At 42.0% G+C, this 18933-nt stretch overlaps 1 protein-coding gene across 4 annotated transcripts in view; it reads right to left on the bottom strand.

Annotated features, from left to right (window-relative positions):
- lrrc41 (leucine rich repeat containing 41) overlaps window positions 1-18526 on the bottom strand; it is a 41416-nt gene extending 22890 nt beyond the window's left edge. The window contains exons 1-5 of one of the 4 annotated variants that reach the window (XM_047374912.1): window positions 18007-18526; window positions 15248-15334; window positions 3118-3176; window positions 2228-3023; window positions 175-411 (exon numbers count right to left, since the gene is read on the bottom strand). In XM_047374912.1, the coding sequence (XP_047230868.1) occupies window positions 175-411; window positions 2228-3023; window positions 3118-3176; window positions 15248-15334; window positions 18007-18142 (1315 nt within the window). In that variant the 5' untranslated portion in view covers window positions 18143-18526. The remainder of the gene's footprint in view (window positions 1-174; window positions 412-2227; window positions 3024-3117; window positions 3177-15247; window positions 15335-18006) is intronic. The other 3 variants (XM_047374911.1, XM_047374909.1, XM_047374910.1) reach the window with 3 other exon arrangements.
- Between the last annotated feature and the right edge of the window lie 407 nt (window positions 18527-18933).

Raw genomic sequence — 18933 nt, forward strand, 5'->3', positions numbered from 1 at the left:
ACTGGAAAAGATTCTGCTCTTTGCAAAAAGATCACTTCAGATATATTTAGGATAAAATAAGAACCAGTGCTCGACATTTTGATCAAAATGTGGAGCAACGTACCTAAATCATCATTACATGATTTAGGTAAGGGTTTAACAGAAGCCATACATTTCAAATTTTGCTCACTGCACCTGAAATGTCTGGCTCAGCAGTCCCAAGATGATCCAGATTAAATTGCGGACCCCACATTACCGTCTGGAATTCTACATATAAGGATGTCAACCTGGGGCTTGCATTCAGAAGGGTCTTCATGAGTCCAATGTGAGGCAAGAGGCCAATGTTCAGATGAACAAGGCTGCTGCAGGAGCTGTCAGAAAGCTGCTTCAGGGCTCCAGCAAAGTCCAGCACATCTGACTCCCTGAAGATGGCTACACAACAAAGCAGATATTTCATCTATTATTTATTCTCTAGTGGAGGGGTGGAGTAAAGCTTTTCATTCCCATCAACTGAAGGGTTTATGATAACACAGGTAACAGGTTAACACATTTATTTTGCATTAAAATGAAACACCTAAAAGAATTTGGGTTTTTATTCAATAGAGAAAAGCTTTCCTAAAATTCCCCATGTAAATACCAGTTTAGCTAACATAGACCGATGCCATTAGGGCCCACTGTTTCCATCAAGGTATTTATTTGGTCATTATGGACAGGTAGTACATGTCAGAAGAGTGAAATAATCATCTGCCATTAGGCTTTTAAAGGAGACCATTTCTACTTTTCACTACACCTCTCAGTGAATAAGACTGTGGCTGAAAGGAGAAAAAATAAGACGGAACCTTCTCTTTCAAAACCAAGAAAAAACTTGGCTTTGAAAGGCTGCTAATTGATGTTTGGAGTGGGTGGGCAATCATTTATTCGGTTACATGTTTGTTTTTCTGGAACAGAACCATATACACTTAAGAACTACTAATATATACAGCCGTTAATTTTTTTTGTTTTGGGGTTTTACAGTTCAGAACATGATAAAATGATCTGTCTGGTCTTCTTTAAATCTAACCTTAAAATGTTTGAAATCACACAATAGATTCCATAATGTCATTATGTTACAAAAATGAAGCCAAAAAAAAGATGTGCTTCAGAGCTCAAGCATACCACATGATTCAACAGGCTGTATAAGCCTGTGTCTGCAAAACAAGAACATTTTATCAGCCTACCAGTCATGATGAAGATGCTTGTCCTGATATGCTGGGGTTTGGTTTTTGCCAAACATGGTGCTGTGCATTATGACCCACCAGCTCTACTTTGGTCTCATCTGTTGTTCCAGAATAATTATAGATAATTAGACTAACATTCCACGGTTCCAGGGGTGGGCAATTGAGGCTGCCTATCTCTATTATTGCCTGGGTGAGAAGTCAGGTACACCCTGGACAGGTCACCACTGGAACAAAACACATCAGTGCCATTCTGAGAACATTTCACCAACAATCATGTTTTTGGACTGTTGGAGGAAGTCTGAGTACCCAGGGAATCCTCGAATATGCATGAGGAGAACGTGCAAAAACCATGGAGAAAATCCCCAGGCTGGGAACCTTCTTGCTGCAAAGCAACATTGTTCATAAATGCCCTGTGGTGCAGATGCAAACCTAACTTGTGCTGCCATATGGCCATATATTTGTTTGGGAGAAGAGGCTTTCTCTTGACAACCTTTCAAAACAATTCATACTCGTTCGGTCTTTCTCCAACTGCCGTAATATGAACTTTACCATTTAATATGGTAACAGGCAACCGTCTCAAATGTTTTCCACTTGTGAATCCTATTTACCACTTCAGAATGATGGACTTCAAATGGTGTGAAAATGGTGGCCTGACACACTTGACTGATTACTGGGCAGCACCACTTCTTTCTTCTGTATGCTGTCAACTAGCAAACTGCCAGAACTCCTGCATTAACAGATTTGACCACAGCTTTTCCTCTTCCTGACTGTGGAAGTAGCAATAATGGAATCAGTTTGTCACACACACCTATTCTCTTTTGGCTGTTTTTTTTTGGCAAAGTGACTTTATTGAATATGCTGTGTGTTGGTACACCTTAAATAGAATAAAACATACACATTTGTTTTTACGATGCCTTTGCTAAAAGTCTAAAAACTAAAGCCTTTAAATTTGTGCCATGAATTTAACTCCAATACTAGGAAGAATCCTGTACACAAGCCCAAACATATTGGCAGATTCCAGGTAAACTTACATTTGCTGTGAAGAGTCAAAGACTGAAGGCAGAAAAATGTCGGCAAGGTAAAACCCAGGCCGTTGAGAGAATCTGGTCCACAGGTTCTGATCTCCAGATGGGTAATCTGCCCAAATGTGCAAGTTCCAGCTGAGGGACCAGCACATGGATTAAAGGTATGACAGAGAACGTGAGGGTCTACAGCAACACTCGATACTCCAGATTTGTCCTCCTCCTCCTCCAGAGACTCAGAGTACAACTTGGCCCGTTTGCATGGAGAAACATGATCACTCAGATTGTCTGAAGGTGTGGATTCATCACCTGGACTGCACCTGACTGCATCTTCACTGGGCGACAAGGTTTGTGAACCCCAGCACATTAGTTTTTTCAGCTCCAGGTTTACATACTGGGATCCACGTCCATGCAGGAGCCAGGCCAGGGCCAGGGGACAATCGATACTTACAACAAGGTTTGTAGTGACCCCATGGTCTAGCAGGCGATGGAGGACATATAGTGCACCTTGAGTTTTGTTCTCTGTTAGACTCAAGAAGTGATTGACATGAACACTTCTTATGTGCTTCTCTAACAGTGCTAGGAGAGGCTGCTGATCCCAAGTTAAAGCTTGAAGGGCCTGATGGATACATGGAATGAGTATAAAATGGTGAACACTTTTGGCTGCAGCAGTTAAGAAAGAGTTGGTATTTAAATGTATACTGTTTTTTAAGACATAGCTGTTTCTCAGTCTGTAGAATACAGATGTAAAAAGCCTCAACATGACTTCATGTTTGGCCTCCTCTTCGGTCCTGAAGTCTAATGCCTGAAATATAACAAAAGAGAGAAACCACATCTGTTAAGATTCACATTTATATGTTTACAATGTCAAAAACGTTGCCAGAAGGCGGTACACTTACACGGCTAGGGCCAACCAAATCCTGAAGGATTTCAAACCATCCAGAATATGTAGATAATCCTAAAAAGGAACAACATAAATCTGAATAAAGACTCAACAAAATGGATGTGTGTGGTTTTATCACATTTACATTTTACTAGGGAAAACAATTCTAGGACAGTAATTAGATAACCTGTGATAAGGATAAACTCCAAGTGATGATGTTTAAAAATCCTAACAACTGATGTTATTTTTGCTTTATTATTCAATCTTTATTTCACCAGGCAAAACATTGAGAATAATTTCCTATTTACACTAGTAGCCTGAAAGTGCTAAAACACTTAGATGGGAAAATGGGGAGAGGGCAACAAACCTTTACAAACATACAAAAAGCAATGTGTTGATTCAATAAAACATTACATGACTCCTTAAAAAGGTACACACCTTTCAAACTACTTTTCAGTTGGCTCTATGAGAGCAGGGATATATAATCAGCCTCATAGCATAAGTCATATTTATGCTGTGTTTTATGTTTCAGTATTTAATGATGAGCAACCAATGTGCTGTTTAGCAGCACATTGGCCATGTTTAGTAATTTGTGTGTGTAGTTAGAAACTTAGCTGCATTTGCAGATGTCGCTGTCATTGACTTTGTTTTTGTTTTCAGAGAAAGTACTGCTGGCCCACTGCTTCTTTTATTTCTTTCCTGTCATCTCATGGCCGATGCACTGGGTTCTGGCTCTGTTGAAGTCTTCTTTTTGTTTAAAGAGAGTCATTCCTCTTTGCTTGCTCAGAATGAGGGAATGTACCAAACTAAAAATCCAAAGCAACCTCCAGGTTCATCACTTGGCATTTTAGTACCTGGCAATTCTGGACCCAGTTGTGTTGTAGTGTCAGTAATAGATAACAATAGGGACTTGAATTGTTTTGAAGTAGCCTTTTTTAAAATGGGCAAGCGTTATACTCAGGGCAATATTTGTTTGTGAGGCTGTAAAGGTACAAGCAGTTTATACTTCCAGCCTTCAGGGGCCACGGCCCCTCATGTTTCAGATGTTTCTGTGTTCCAAAACCTCTGATTCCATTCCCCGGCAACTGATGCAGAGGCTAGCTAATGGCTGATATATTTTATCTAGAATAATGCCATTTATTTATTATGCCCTTTACCTTTCAGATGAAATGTTGAAATGCTACAAAAGCATATAAACAGTAGAACAAAAACCAAAATCATAAACATTATAATAAAAGAACTACATAAGACCTGAAAGTATGTTTTATTTTTTTAAATACAGAATTGTGTTGAACCAGAAACATGCAAGATAATGTCAATCCCATCAAAGCGGTGATCTTTTGGAACGAAAGCACAAACTGAATTAGCCCCACAAATCATGTAACAAAATTATCAATTTGATATGAGATTGTACTTCCCATCAAGAACCTGTTTAAGAGTTGAGCTCACATTATTGCGAACTTTGAACTGAACGATGCAGTTTTTGAAGTGTGGAACGTGAAGCGATTACAACTCATCTCATTTAACGGTGTTTAGTTTGGAGGAGAATGAAAGGCTTATACTGCGTTCTTATAGGCAACTCTGGATATTTCATGGAGAAAAAGCAATAGCATTTCCCCTCAAGGAGTGTGCTCAGTGTCTGACGGGTATCTGAGGGGTGTCTGACAGGTGCCTACACACACAGCAGAGACAGTTCAGCTTCTTGAGGACCTAGAGTGCATCCAGAAAGTATTGACAGTGCTCACTATTTCCACAATTATTTATGTTACAGCCTTATTCCAAATGGTATCAATTTAATCTCCTTCATCAGAATTCTACAAACAATACTCCATTTTATGACGATGTGAAAAAATAATTTTTGAAAATGTTGCAACTGTATTAAAAGTAGAAAACTAAGAAATTACATTTACATAAGTATTCACAGCCTTTGTTGATCCACCTTTGGCAGCAATTACAGCCTCAAGTCTTTTTGAATATGATGCCACAAGCTTTGCACACCTATCTTTAGGCAGTTTGATCCATTCTTCTTTGCAGTACATCTCCATCAGGTTGGATGGGAGACATCTGTGCACAGACATTTTCTGATCTCTCCAGAGAGGTTCAATTGGATCCCAGTCTGAACTCTGGCTTGGCCACTCCAGGGCATTCACAGAGTGGTTCTGAAGCCACTCCTTTGGGATCTTGGTCATGGACTTTGGGTCATTGTCCTGCTGAAAAATGAACCACCGCACCAGTCTGAGGTCAAGAGTGTTCTGGAGCAGGTTTTCATGCAGGAAGTGCCATTCATCTTTCCCTCTATCCCAGCAAGTCTGCCAGTTCCTGTTGCTGAAAAACATCCCTATAGCATGATGCTGCCACCACCATGCTTCACTGTAGGGATGGCATTGGCCTTGTGATGAGCAGTGCCTGGTTTGCGCCTGGCATTCACACCAAAGAGTTCAATCTTTGTCTCATCAGACCAGAGAAATTTGTTTCTCATGGTCTGAGAGTCCTTTAGGTGCCATTGGCAAACTGCAAATGGGCTGCCATGTGCCTTTTGTTAAGGAGGAGCTTCATCTGGCCACTCTAACAAACAGGCCTGATTGGTGGATTGCTGCAGAGATGGTTGTCTTTCTGGAAGGTTCTCCTCACTCAACAGAGGAACACTGGAGCTCTGACAGAATGACCCTGGAGTTCTTAGTGACCTCCCTGATTTGGGCCCTTCTCCCCTGATTTCTCAGTTTAGACAGCTGGCCAGCTCTAAGAGGAGTCCTGGTGGTTCTAAACTTCTTCCATTGATGAATGATGGAAGCCACTGTGCTCATTGGGACCTTCAAAGCAGCAGAGATTTTTCTGTACCCTTCTCAAGATTTGTGCCTTCCTACATTCCTGGCCAGGACGTCTAAAAACAGTTTCTTTGACTTCATGCTTGGTGTTCAACTGTGGGACCTTATATAGACAGGTGTGTGCATTTCCTAATCATGTTTAATCAACAAACTCTACCACAGGTGGACTCCATTTAAGTTATTGAAACATCTCAAGGATGATCAGTGGACACAGTATGCAACTCAGTAGAATTCTGAGCTTCATGGCAAAGGCTGTGAATACAAACGCAAGCATATATATATATATATATTATATATATATATATACATATATATATATATATATATATATATATACACACACACTGCTCAAAAAAATAAAGGGAACACTCAAATAACACATCCTAGATCTGAATGAATGAAATATTCTCGTTGAATACTTTGTTCTGTACAAAGTTGAATGTGCTGACATCAAAATCACACAAGTCAAACAGTCAAACAAGTCAAAATGAGACTCAGTATTGTGTGTGGCCTCCACGTGCCTGTATGACCTCCCTACAACGCCTGGGCATGCTCCTGATGAGACGGTGGATGGTCTCCTGAGGGATCTCCTCCCAGACCTGGACTAAATCATCCGCCACCTCCTAGACAGTCTGTGGTGCAACGTGACGTTGGTGGATGGAGCGAGACATGATGTCCCAGATGTGCTCAATCGGATTCAGGTCTGGGGAACGGTCGGGCCAGTCCATAGCTTCAACGTCTTCATCTTGCAAAACTGCTGACACACTCCAGCCACATGGGGTCTAGCATTGTCCTGCTTTAGGAGGAACCCAGGGCCAACAGCACCAGCATATGGTCTCACAAGGGGTCTGAGGATCTAATCTCGGTACCTAATGGCTGTCCGGCTACCACACTATTACTGACCCACTGCCAAACGAGTCATGCTGAAGGATGTTGCAAGCAGCAGACCACTCTCCACGGTGTCTCCAGACTCTGTCACGTTTGTCACATGTGCTCAGTGTGAACCTGCTTTCATCTGTGAAGAGCACAGGGCGTCAGTGGGGAATTTGCCAATCCCGGTGTTCTCTGAGCACAACCCCCATTTGTGGACATCGGGCCCTCATACCATCCTCATGGAGTCGGTTTCTAACAGTTTGTGCAGACACATGCACATTTGTGGTCTGCTGGAGGTAGCGGTCCTGCTGCTGGGTTGCTGCCCTCCTACGGCCTCCTCCACATCTCCTGGTATACTGGCCTGTCTCCTGGTAGCGTCTCCAGGCTCTGGACACTATGCTGACAGACACAGCTCGCATTGATGTGCCATCCTGGATGAGCTGCACTACCTGAGCCACGTGTGTGGGTTGTAGAGTCTGTCTCATGCTACCATGAGTGTGAAAGCACCACCAACATTCAAAAGTGACCAAAACATCAGCCAGAAAGCATAGGTACTGAGAAGTGGTCTTTGGTCCCCACCTGCAGAACCACTCCTTTATTGAGTGTGTCTTGCTAATCGCCAAAGATTTCCCCCTGTTGTCTATTCTATTTGTACAACAGCATGTGAAATTGATTGTCAATCAGTGTTGCTTCCTAAGTGGATAGTTTGATTTCACCGAAGTTTTGATTTACTTTGAGCAGTTTATATACATATATATATATATACACACACAGGAGTATTTATATGTACGGGGATTGGACAATGAAACTGAAACATCTAGTTTTAGACCAAAATGATTTATTAGTATGGTGTAGGGCCTCCTTTTGCGGCCGGATCTGGAGTCATTTTCCATAATCTGTAAACCGTTTTATTCACCGAGAGAGTTTTCCTCGTTTATAATAATCGGCTCATATTTTCCACCGCATGGCTGTACCTCTGCCGTGGAAAAACATCTCGCTGAGCTGATTACAGACCTGGAGAAAAAATACACGGACTCTTTCATCATAATACTGGGAGATTTTAACAGAGCAAACCTCTCCCATGAACTCCCCAAATACAGACAGCATATTAAGTGTCCCACCAGACACCAAAACACACTGGACCATTGTTACACAGCTTTAAAGGACTCATATCATGCTGTTACCAGGGCTGCTCTGGGTTTTTCGGATCATTATCTAATCCACTTCATCCAAACCTAATGACAGAGACTAAGAGCTTCCAAACCCAAGGTTCACACTGTTAAGAAGTGGACTGAGGAATCAAAGCAGATGCTACAGGCCTGCTTTGAATGCACAGACTGGACTGTTTTTGAAGCTTCAGCCACTGACCTAAACCAACTAACTGCTGTGGTGACATCATACATCAGTTTCTGTGAGGACATGTGTGTGCAGACCAAGACCTTCTGCACCTTTGGGAACAACAAGCCATGATTTACTCCATACCTCAGGAATCTACGCAGGGAAAAGGAAGAAGCTCACAGCAGTGGAGATTGGGCGCGGTACAGGCAGGCCAGGAACACACTTACAAAGGAGATCAAAGCAGCCAAGAGAAGCTACAGTGAAAAGCTGAAGAACAGCCTTTCTACTGGTGATGCTTCAGCTGTATGGACTGGTCTGAGAAACCTGACTGCCTATAGGAGCTCCCCCCCCACTCATCCTGAACAGAGTTGTCTCCTGGCCAACCGTCTGAATGGCTTCTACAGCAGACATGACAAGAAGCCATTCACACCTCAAATCATCTCCTCCACATCCCATTCAGGAACAAGTTCTTCCCATAAAGCTACCAACCCCCTACCTTCAGATCCTCTGCCTGCACTAAAGACCTCTGAGGAAGATGTAAACAGGCTCTTTCAGCGCATGAAAACAAAGAAAGCTGGAGGACCTGATAACGTCTCCCCATCATGCCTGAAAGCCTGCGCACATCAACTTGCTCCGATCTTCACAAGGATCTTCAACAAATCACTGGAGAAATGTGAGGTCCCCTCCTGCCTCAAACGATCCACCATCATCCCGGTTCCCAAGAAACCCACCATCCTAGGATTAAATGATAACAGGCCTGTAGCCCTGACGTCTGTGCTCATGAAATCCTTTGAGCGGCTGGTGTTGAAGCACCTGAAAGACATCACAGGCCCCCTGCAATTTGCTTACTGAGCAAACAGGTCGGCAGATGATGCTGTTAAATTAGGTCTACACTTCATCCTGCAACACCTCGACCACCCAGGGACGTACAACAGGATCCTGTTAGTAGACTTCAGCTCGGCCTTCAACACCATCATACCAGACATCCTCCACCAGAAGCTCACCCAGCTCAATGTCCCAGCCTCCACCTTTCAGTGGATCAACAGCTTCCTGACGGACCAACAGCAGCAGGTGAGATTGGGGAGAATCTTCTCCCGATCCAGATCAATAAGTACTGGTGCCCCCCAGGGGTGTGTTCTATCCCCACTCCTTTTCTCTCTGTACACAAATGACTGCACCTCAGCGGACTGGTCCTTGAAACTCCTTAAGTTTGCAGATGACACCACTGTTATTGGACTGATCCAGGACGGAGATGAGTCTGCATACAGACAGCAGTTGGATCGGCGGGTACACTGGTGCGGTCAGAACTACCTTGAACTGAATCCACTCAAGACTGTGGAAATGGTGGTGGACTTTCGGAGAACACCACCCCCATACACCGCCCTCACCATCCTCAACAACACCGTGTTAGCTGTGGACCACTTCAGGTTCCTAGGAACCACCATCTCTGAGGACCTGAGATGGTCTTCACACATAGACACTGTTCGAAAGAAGGCCCAGCAAAGACTATACTTTCTGAGGCAACTCAAGAAGTTCAACCTTCCACAGGAGCTGCTGGCCATCTTCTACACTGCCATCATTCAGTCTGTCTTGTCTTCATCCATCTCAGTGTGGTTTGGCTCATCCACAAAACAGGACAAGTCCAGACTGCAACGAATAATCAGGAATGCAGAGAGAAAAATCAGGGCTGACCTTCCCTCCATCCAGGACTTATACAGGTCTAGGGTCAGGAAAAGAGCTGCTAAAATCTCTGCAGACCCCACACACCCTGCACATAAACTGTTCAGAGTTTTACCTTCAGGCCGCCGCTACAGAGCACTGTTCACTAAAACCAGACGCCACAGAGACAGTCTCTTCCCCCAGGCTGTTTCTCTGTTGAACATTCAATAGAGTACAAAACAACAGCATACAGATGTTGCAAATGCACCTTTTTATTATATATGTGTATATTGTACATTGTAAATATGTATATTCTGTAATACAAAAACAAAACCACAGAGCAAAGTGTACCGAAGTCAAATTCCTTGTTTGTATGTACGAACTTGGCAATAAAGCTGATTCTGAATACAGCGTCAATTCGTCTTGGGAATGACATATACAAGTCTTGCACAGTGGTCAGAGGGATTTTGAGCCATTCTTCTTGCAGGATAGTGGCCAGGTCACTACGTGATACTGGTGGAGGAAAACGTTTCCTGACTCGCTCCTCCAAAACACCCCAAAGTGGCTCAATAATATTTAGATCTGGTGACTGTGCAGGCCATGGGAGATGTTCAACTTCACTTTCATGTTCATCAAACCAATCTTTCACCAGTCTTGCTGTGTGCATTGGTGCATTGTTCTCCTGATACATGGCACCGCCTTCAGGATACAATGTTTGAACCATTGGATGCACATGGTCCTCAAGAATGGTTTGGTAGTCCTTGGCAGTGATGCGCCCATCTAGCACAAGTATTGGGCCAAGGGAATGCCATGATATGGCAGCCCAAACCATCACTGATCCACCCCCATGCTTCACTCTGGGCATGCAACAGTCTGGGTGGTACGCTTCTTTGGGGCTTCTCCACACCGTAACTCTCCCAGATGTGGGGAAAACAGTAAAGGTGGACTCATCAGAGAACAATACATGTTTCACATTGTCCACAGCCCAAGATTTGCGCTCCTTGCACCATTGAAAGCGACGTTTGGCATTGGCATGAGTGACCAAAGGTTTGGCTATAGCAGCCCGGCCGTGTATATTGACCTTGTGGAGCTCCTGACGGACAGTTCTGGTGGAAACAGGAGAGTTGAGGTGCACATTTAATTCTGCCGTGATTTGGGCAGCCGTGGTTTTATGTTTTTTGGATACAATCCAGGTTAGCACCCGAACATCTCTTTCAGGCAGCTTCCTCTTGCGTCCACAGTTAATCCTGTTGGATGTGGTTAGTCCTTCTTGGTGGTATGCTGACATTACCCTGGATACCGTGGCTCTTGATACATCACAAAGACTTGCTGTCTTGGTCACAGATGTGCCAGCAAGACGTGCACCAACAATTTGTCCTCTTTTGAACTCTGGTATGTCACCCATAATGTTGTGTGCATTTCAATATTTTGAGCAAAACTGTGCTCTTACCCTGCAAATTGAACCTTCATTGTCCAACCCGTGTGTGTTTGGACACACCTTCTCATTCAAAGAGTTGTCTTTATTTACATGACTATGAATATTGTAGCTTCACACGGAAGGCATCAAAACTATGAATTATCATGTAAAATTATATACCGAACAAAAAAAGTGTGAAACAACTGAAAATATGTCATATTCTAGGTTCTTCAAAGTAGCGACCTTTGGCTTTGATTACTGCTGCGCACACTCTTGGCATTCTGTTGATGAGCTTCAAGAGGTAGTCACCTGAAATGGTTTCCACTTCACAGGTGTATCCTGTCAGATTTAATAAGTGGGATTTCAAGCCTTATAAATGGGGTTGGGACCATCAGTTGTGTTGTGCAGGACGTGGATACGGTAAACAGCTGATAGTCCTACTGAATAGACTGGTAGAATTTGTATTATGGCAAGAAAAAAGCAGCTAAGTAAAGAAAAACGAGTGGCCATCATTACTTTAAGAAATTAAGGTCAGTCAGTCCGAACAATTGGGAAAACTTTGAAAGTCTCCCCAAGTGCAGACGCAAAAACCATCAAGCGCTACAAAGAAACTGGCTCACATGAGGACCGCCCCAGGAAAGGAAGACCATGAGTCACCTCTGCTGTGGACGATAAGTTCATCCGAGTCACCAGCCACAGAAATCGCAGGTTAACAGCAGCTCAGATTAAAGAACAGGTCAATGCCACACAGAGTTCTAGCAGCAGACACATCTCTAGAACAACTGTTAAGAGGAGACTGTGTGAATCAGGCCTTCATAGTAAAATAGCTGCTAGGAAACCACTGCTGAGGACGGGCAACAAGCAGAAGAGATTTGTTTGGGCTAAAGAACACAAGGAATGGACATTAGACCAGTGGAAATCTGTGCTTTGGTCTGATGAGTCCAAGTTTGAGATCTTTGGATCCAACCACCGTGTCTTTGTGCGTCGCAGATGAGGTGAATGGATGGACTCTACATGCCTGGTTCCCACCATGAAGCATGGAGGAGGAGGTGTGATGGTGTGGGGGTGCTTTGCTGGTGACACTGTTGGGGATTTATTAAAAATTGAAGGCATACTGAACCAGCATGGCTACCACAGCATCTTGCACCGGCATGCTATTCCATCCGGTTTGCGTTTAGTTGGACCATCATTTATTTTTCAACAGGACAATGACCCCAAACACACCTCCAGGCTGTGTAAGCGCTATTTGACCAAGAAGGAGAGTGATGGGGTGCTGTGCCAGATGACCTGGCCTCCACAGTCACCGGATCTGAAAACAATCGAGATGGTTTGGGGTGAGCTGGACCGCAGAGTGAAGGCAAAAGGGCCAACAAGTGCTAAGCATCTCTGGGAACTCCTTCAAGACTGTTGGAAAACCTTTTCAGGTGACTACCTCTTGAAGCTCATCAACAGAATGCCAAGAGTGTGCGGAGCAGTAATCAAAGCAAAAGGTGGCTACTTTGAAGAACCTAGAATATAAGACATATTTTCAGTTGTTTCACACTTTTTTGTTCAGTATATAATTCCACGTGATAATTCATAGTTTTGATGCCTTCAGTGTGAAGCTACAATATTCATAGTCATGTAAATAAAGAAAACTCTTTGAATGAGAGGGTGTGTCCAAACATTTGGTCTGTACTGTATATATATATATATATATATATATATATATATATATATAAAGCAGCTACAGTGCCTTGCGAAAGTATTCGCCCCCCTTGAACTTGTCAACCTTTTGCCACATTTCAGGCTTCAAACACAAAGATATAAAATTCTAATTTTTTTGTCAAGAATCAACAAGTGGGATACAATTGTAAAGTGGAATGAAATTTATTGGATTTGTCAAACTTTTTTAACAAATAAAGAAACTGAAAAGTGTGGCGTGCAATATTATTCGGCCTCTTTACTTTCAGTGCAGCAAACTCACTTCAGAAGTTCAGTGAAGATCTCTGAATGATCCAATGTTGTCCCGAAATGAGTGATGATGATAAATAGAATCCACCTGTGTGTAATCAAGTCTCAGTATAAATGCACCTGCTCTGTGATAGTCTCAGGGTTCTGTTCAAAGCGTAGAGAGCATCATGAAGACCAAGGAACACACCAGGTAGGTCTGAGATACTGTTGTGGAGAATTTTAAAGCCGGATGTGGATACAAAAAGATTTCCCAAGCTTTAAACATCCCAAGGAGCACCGTGCAAGCAATCATATTGAAATGGAAGGAGTATCAGACCACTGTAAATCTACCAAGACCCGGCCGTCCCTCTAAACTTTAATCTCGAACAAGGAGAAAATGATCAGAGATGCAGCCAAGAGGCCCATGATCACTTTGGATGAACTGCAGAGATCTACAGCTGAGGTGGGAGAGTCTGTCCATAGGACAACAATCAGTCGTACTCTGCACAAATCTGACCTTTATGGAAGAGTGGCAAGAAGAAAGCCATTTCTCAAAGATATCTATAAAACGTCTCCTATAAAGTTTGCCACAAGCCACCTGGGAGACACACCAAACATGTGGAAGAAGGTTCTCTGGTCAGATGAAACCAAAATCAAACTGTTTGGCCACAATGCAAAACGATATGTCATATGGCGTAAAAGCAATACAGCTCATCTCCCTGAGCACACCATCCCCACTGTCAAACATGGTGGTGGCAGCATCATGGTTTGGGCCTGCTTTTCGTCAGCAGGGACAGGGAAGATGGTCAAAATTGATGGGAAGATGGATGGGGCCAAATACAGGACCATTCTGGAAGAAAACCTGTTGGAGTCTGCAAGAGACCTGAGACGGAGATTTATCTTCCAACAAGACAATGATCCAAAACATAAAGCCAAATCTACAATGGAATGGTTCACAAATAAACGTATCCAGGTGTTGGATTGGCCAAGTCAAAGTCCAGACCTAAATCCAATCGAGAATCTGTGGAAAGAGCTGAAGACTGCTGTTCACGAACGCTCTCCAGCCAACCTCACTGAGCTCCAGCTGTTTTGCAAGGAAAAATGGGCAAGAATTTCAGTCTCTTGATGTACAAAACTGAGAGACAAACCCCAAGCGACTTGCAGCTGTAACTGCAGCAAAGGGTGGCGTTACACAGTATTAACGCAAGGGGGCCGAATAATATTGTACACCCCACTTTTCAGTTTTTTATTTGTTAAAAAAGTTTGACACATCCTATAAATTTCATTCCACTTCACGATTGTGTCCCACTTGTTGATTCTTCACAAAAAATTTGAATTTTATATCTTTATGTTTGAAGCCTGAAATGTGGCTAAAGGTTGAAAGGTTCAAGGGGGCCGAATACTTTATATATATAGATATATACACACATACATACATATATATACTGTATATATATGTTAACACACATATATATATATATATACACACACACACACACACACACACAAGTGTCTTTATGCTTCTCTCAGTGTGCAGCTGTGGCTACATTGCAGCTTACCACTGTCAGTGTGTGAATGTGTGTATGAATGGGAGGATGACTGATTGTAGTGTAAAACTCTTTGGGGTCTCTGGGGACTATAGCACTATACAAGTGCAGGCCAGGCCAACAACAGAGCATCTGCCTTTGAGGGTAGCCATTGTAAAGCATGTGTAAGGTAAAACCAGCTGTCGAGAGACGTGATCCTCTACTAAAAATTAAGACGGTGGAGCTGAGCTTTAGTTGCTAGTCAGGGGCAGGAATCAAGTAACGTTGCTAAGTGCCAGTGTAATTGTGACGTCACAATTACACAGCTTTTGAAACCGTGCGTTTTGTAGCAAAAAAAAAAGAAAATCATTCATTAATAGCCTAAAAATGGCTGAATGATTTTTTTTTTGCGTTTGGTATGTTTGTAGAAGCATTAGAGACCCAAATGGAAGTTTAAAAAATGATCAAAAAATGAATTTCACTTAATAGGTCCCCTTTAAGAATGAACTGGCACAAGACTGAGCCCATCTCTTTTGCCACTGTGAGCAGAACCGACAACATAAACAGAGTCCATACCTCTTCTATTGAGAGCCGGCTGGACCTCATCCAGCTGGCACACTGTCAGATGAGGCAGGAGATCCTTAATGAGAGGCGTTGGAAGATCTATGTTTTAACAAAGAGAGAAGATGACAAACACTGACACCACTACAGAGAAGATCACATCAAATATTACATCACACTAGCAAACACTTGCCTGTACCTATGGATGAGGGCTGCAACAAGAATGATAAATAAATATGAAGTCACAAGGTCAATAGCTTGAGACTTTTAGGATAGGGTTGCAACATATTAGAAAAACAGACAATTGCAGCAATGTTTTTGAAAATTTGATGATTTAATTTGATAAGTTTAACCCACATTTCCCGCTCTTTTACTCTCTGCCCTTTTCATCATATTTTCAAAACATTCACACCACCATCCTTGTCCATTAAATTCGGTCTGAGGTGTGGGCATCAGTGGCAGAGTCAAAGTGCGTTTCAGAAGTTGAAGCAGTATGTCTTTCAGACACAACAACACCAAAGTAAAGGACTATTTTCCCAGCTTTTAAGGAATCTAGATCTCAACATTTAAAATACTTAGAATGGTTTACCCTAACCTAAACTGTTCTACAGTGAACACAAATTTCTAAAACAGTTTACAATCTGTGAAACCTTTAATCTACATTTAAAAAATGTAAAAAGGTTTAATTCCTACATTTTTTTATATGTACGTCACTGTAGACAGTTTATCCTGAAAAAGGACACACGTTATTTACAATTAACGAAATATTGCATTATTTGTATAATTGCTACCAAGAAAACCATAGATTAAGCAAATATTGTTAATTTAAAGATATCACCTTAAATAGATATACATTTAGGTATTTAGGATGCAAAATAGCAAACGTTTGCCTAATTGGGCATAATGTAACACTAGGTGCTCCTTCTAATGCAATCCTATATATCTGTTCATATATTTCACCAGGCACCCTAGACCTGAAGCAGTTCAAGGCAAATTTGTAGCGTAATAATTGAACAATATGGTATTATTTTCTTACATTCTTGCGCTGGATTTTGCTGAGAAACCATGGGCCCTTGTAAGCATATAAAGTAATAAAGATATTAAGATCTTTGTAAAACTGTGGCTGAAAATTGGAGTGTATTTAATGAATTAGGCCTCATATTCTGGGATTTAATATAAATATTTGACCCTTTCTGGAGATTGTTTGACATTGAATGAGCATAATGTCTGAGTTTTGTCATACAATGAAAGTAGAATTATGAAATATTAGATTTGAAAGTCCATTATACAAGACAGAGATCAAGACCATAAACAAACATATTCAAAATGTTGAACAAGAGGGCAATAATATGTGAAGGCCCCTTTATGACAATCAAAACTCTGTTGGTATAAATTAAGTACAACATACAGATTGGAATCTCAAAAATCCAACTTTTAACAAATTTATTATGATGCAAGAAGATGGAAAAGGCGTTCTGAAGGGAAATTGTATTTTGTACAGAAACACGTGATTTGGCTGGTAATATTAAATATATAGAAAGCCTTCAGCAGACTATAGGAAGGCTGAACATGTTACAGCTCCACTGTCTCCTGAGCTTTAAGCCTCTGTGCATTATGAAAACATGCTGGATGTTGGGAGAGTTAAGGAAAGGCTCCACAGCAGCCATTCTCAAAAGACATACTCCGCTCCGGATCTGGACTCAGGCCATGGTGCGGAATAAGGTTTGAAACTGACGGGCGTCTGATAGAGACCTGACTGCAGCAAAGCTCTGCTTAACAAAAACAGGAGTTTTACTAATTCACCTAACTGAAATCAAGTCTGTAGTAGCCTTACAAAAACATAAAATTGACAATAAATTTGGGCTATCTTTCTACTTAACTGCTGAAACCATATGATGAGATATTTATTTTTAAGGGTATTTATTTTATTTATTCTTGTGTTTAAAGAAGTAGGTTTTTTTTTTTTGTATTTGTTGAGGCATGGAAAGGCTCCCCCAACGAAAGGCATGGGGGAGTGGTGGCCTAGTGGTTAGAGAGCAGGGCATTTGCATCCCGGAGAGGCCACAAGCACCCTGGTTCAACTTCCACAGCCTGCCACTCTGGGTCCCTGAGCAAGACTAAATGCTCCCAGGATGCCACATGATGGCAGCCCACTGCTCCCACAGGGATGGGTTAAATGCAGAAGATCATTTTTCCATTGTGAGATTAATAAAGTCTGAATTACTATTAATTAATTAATTAAGAGTCACAGTTAAACAGTTGTGGGCAAATTCCATTTATTAGATTCATTCAACGCTAATTGATCCAGACTTTTATTCTAACTGACACTGTAGACACTGTGCAGATATATTTGCATATTTTAGTGCAAGTGCTAAGACAATACTCACATATGCATATGGAAAACCCTGCACATATCTCAGATATTCCCTGGGAGGAGTCACATAGATTATTTCACTGGCATAAGCTCCTTTTCTTATGTTTACTCAATACAGAATCAGGTTATGTTACAGAAATATTTACATGAATGTGATTAATACAGTCAAAAACTGACACTTAACATTTAAATTTATTTCCGCAAAAGAAGAACATCCCAGCAGTTTGTATCACAAGTACTTTGTTAAAGTTTCACAAATCACAAACTACGTTCTAAATAATTTGTTTAGATTAACTACCCAAAATGCTGGGCTAACACATGCTAATAAAATGCCAACCTTAGTGTCGTTCGAGCGTTAGTTAGTTTTGGTAGGTTTTACTCTGATTAGTAGCAGTCTTACCAAGAACAGCTTCAGTCCCCAACACGGCAAAATGTTTTCTGACAGCGTGGAAACATTGTTTTTCTAAACGATCGGGCTCCATCGCGGTCCTGTTTTGTTTCTCTTCCTTCTTTTTCTTCTTCGTCGTCTTCTTCATATGTTTTTAAGGCGGACTGCATCCAGCCTGTTGCATTACCGCCTTCTTGAGACTGAACCCAGTGACTGCATTTTAAATGGAATTCAGGAACCTTGAAAAACCATACTCTCCATCCATCCTACACTTCTCCACACCTCAGGATCTTTGTTGTTGTTGGATTTCCCTGCACGTTTGGCCTTCTGAACATATTTACCATCTCTCTCTTGTCTTGTATAGGTTAAGCATAGACAGGAAGATGTGATGTAGCTCGAGACTGGTGCTCCCTTTTTCTATTCAGCTCTTTCCACCGGGACAACATACTAAAAGCATATTAGGGACATACACGCAGAGTATGGCATATTAGGCTACATCCTATTACATTTATCACATAAATGCAATCACACATACACAACCTTCGAATGTATTTCTGGGAACTATCTCAATTGAGAGCAGTATTTAACGTCACAAAACTGTAGCCTTAACCCATGTCGAAGCCATCTCTGCTTCCCCAGGTCCGTTGTTTTGGGCACAGGTTTCAAAAGAGTGAAATAAACACAAAGTACAATCAGCTTAAGTTCGCCTCTGCGCAGAGGGAGAGAGATGCCCCAGCCAACACCTGCGAGCAACAACTCTGCCCTCTCTCCACTTCCAGCTCGTTTTATTAGGTCTCCAGGGGGTGTACATTTCCTTTTTTACATATATCATATCACTTAGTTGTACAACATAACAGTTCCTTATGTCCAAATAAGGAGTGCTTCCCATTATTACTTCCAGCAGGCTCATCTTATCGTCTCCTTCACTCCCTATCCGCT

The sequence above is a fragment of the Girardinichthys multiradiatus genome, chromosome 9 (assembly GCF_021462225.1).
Source record: "Girardinichthys multiradiatus isolate DD_20200921_A chromosome 9, DD_fGirMul_XY1, whole genome shotgun sequence".
NCBI lineage: Eukaryota > Metazoa > Chordata > Actinopteri > Cyprinodontiformes > Goodeidae > Girardinichthys > Girardinichthys multiradiatus.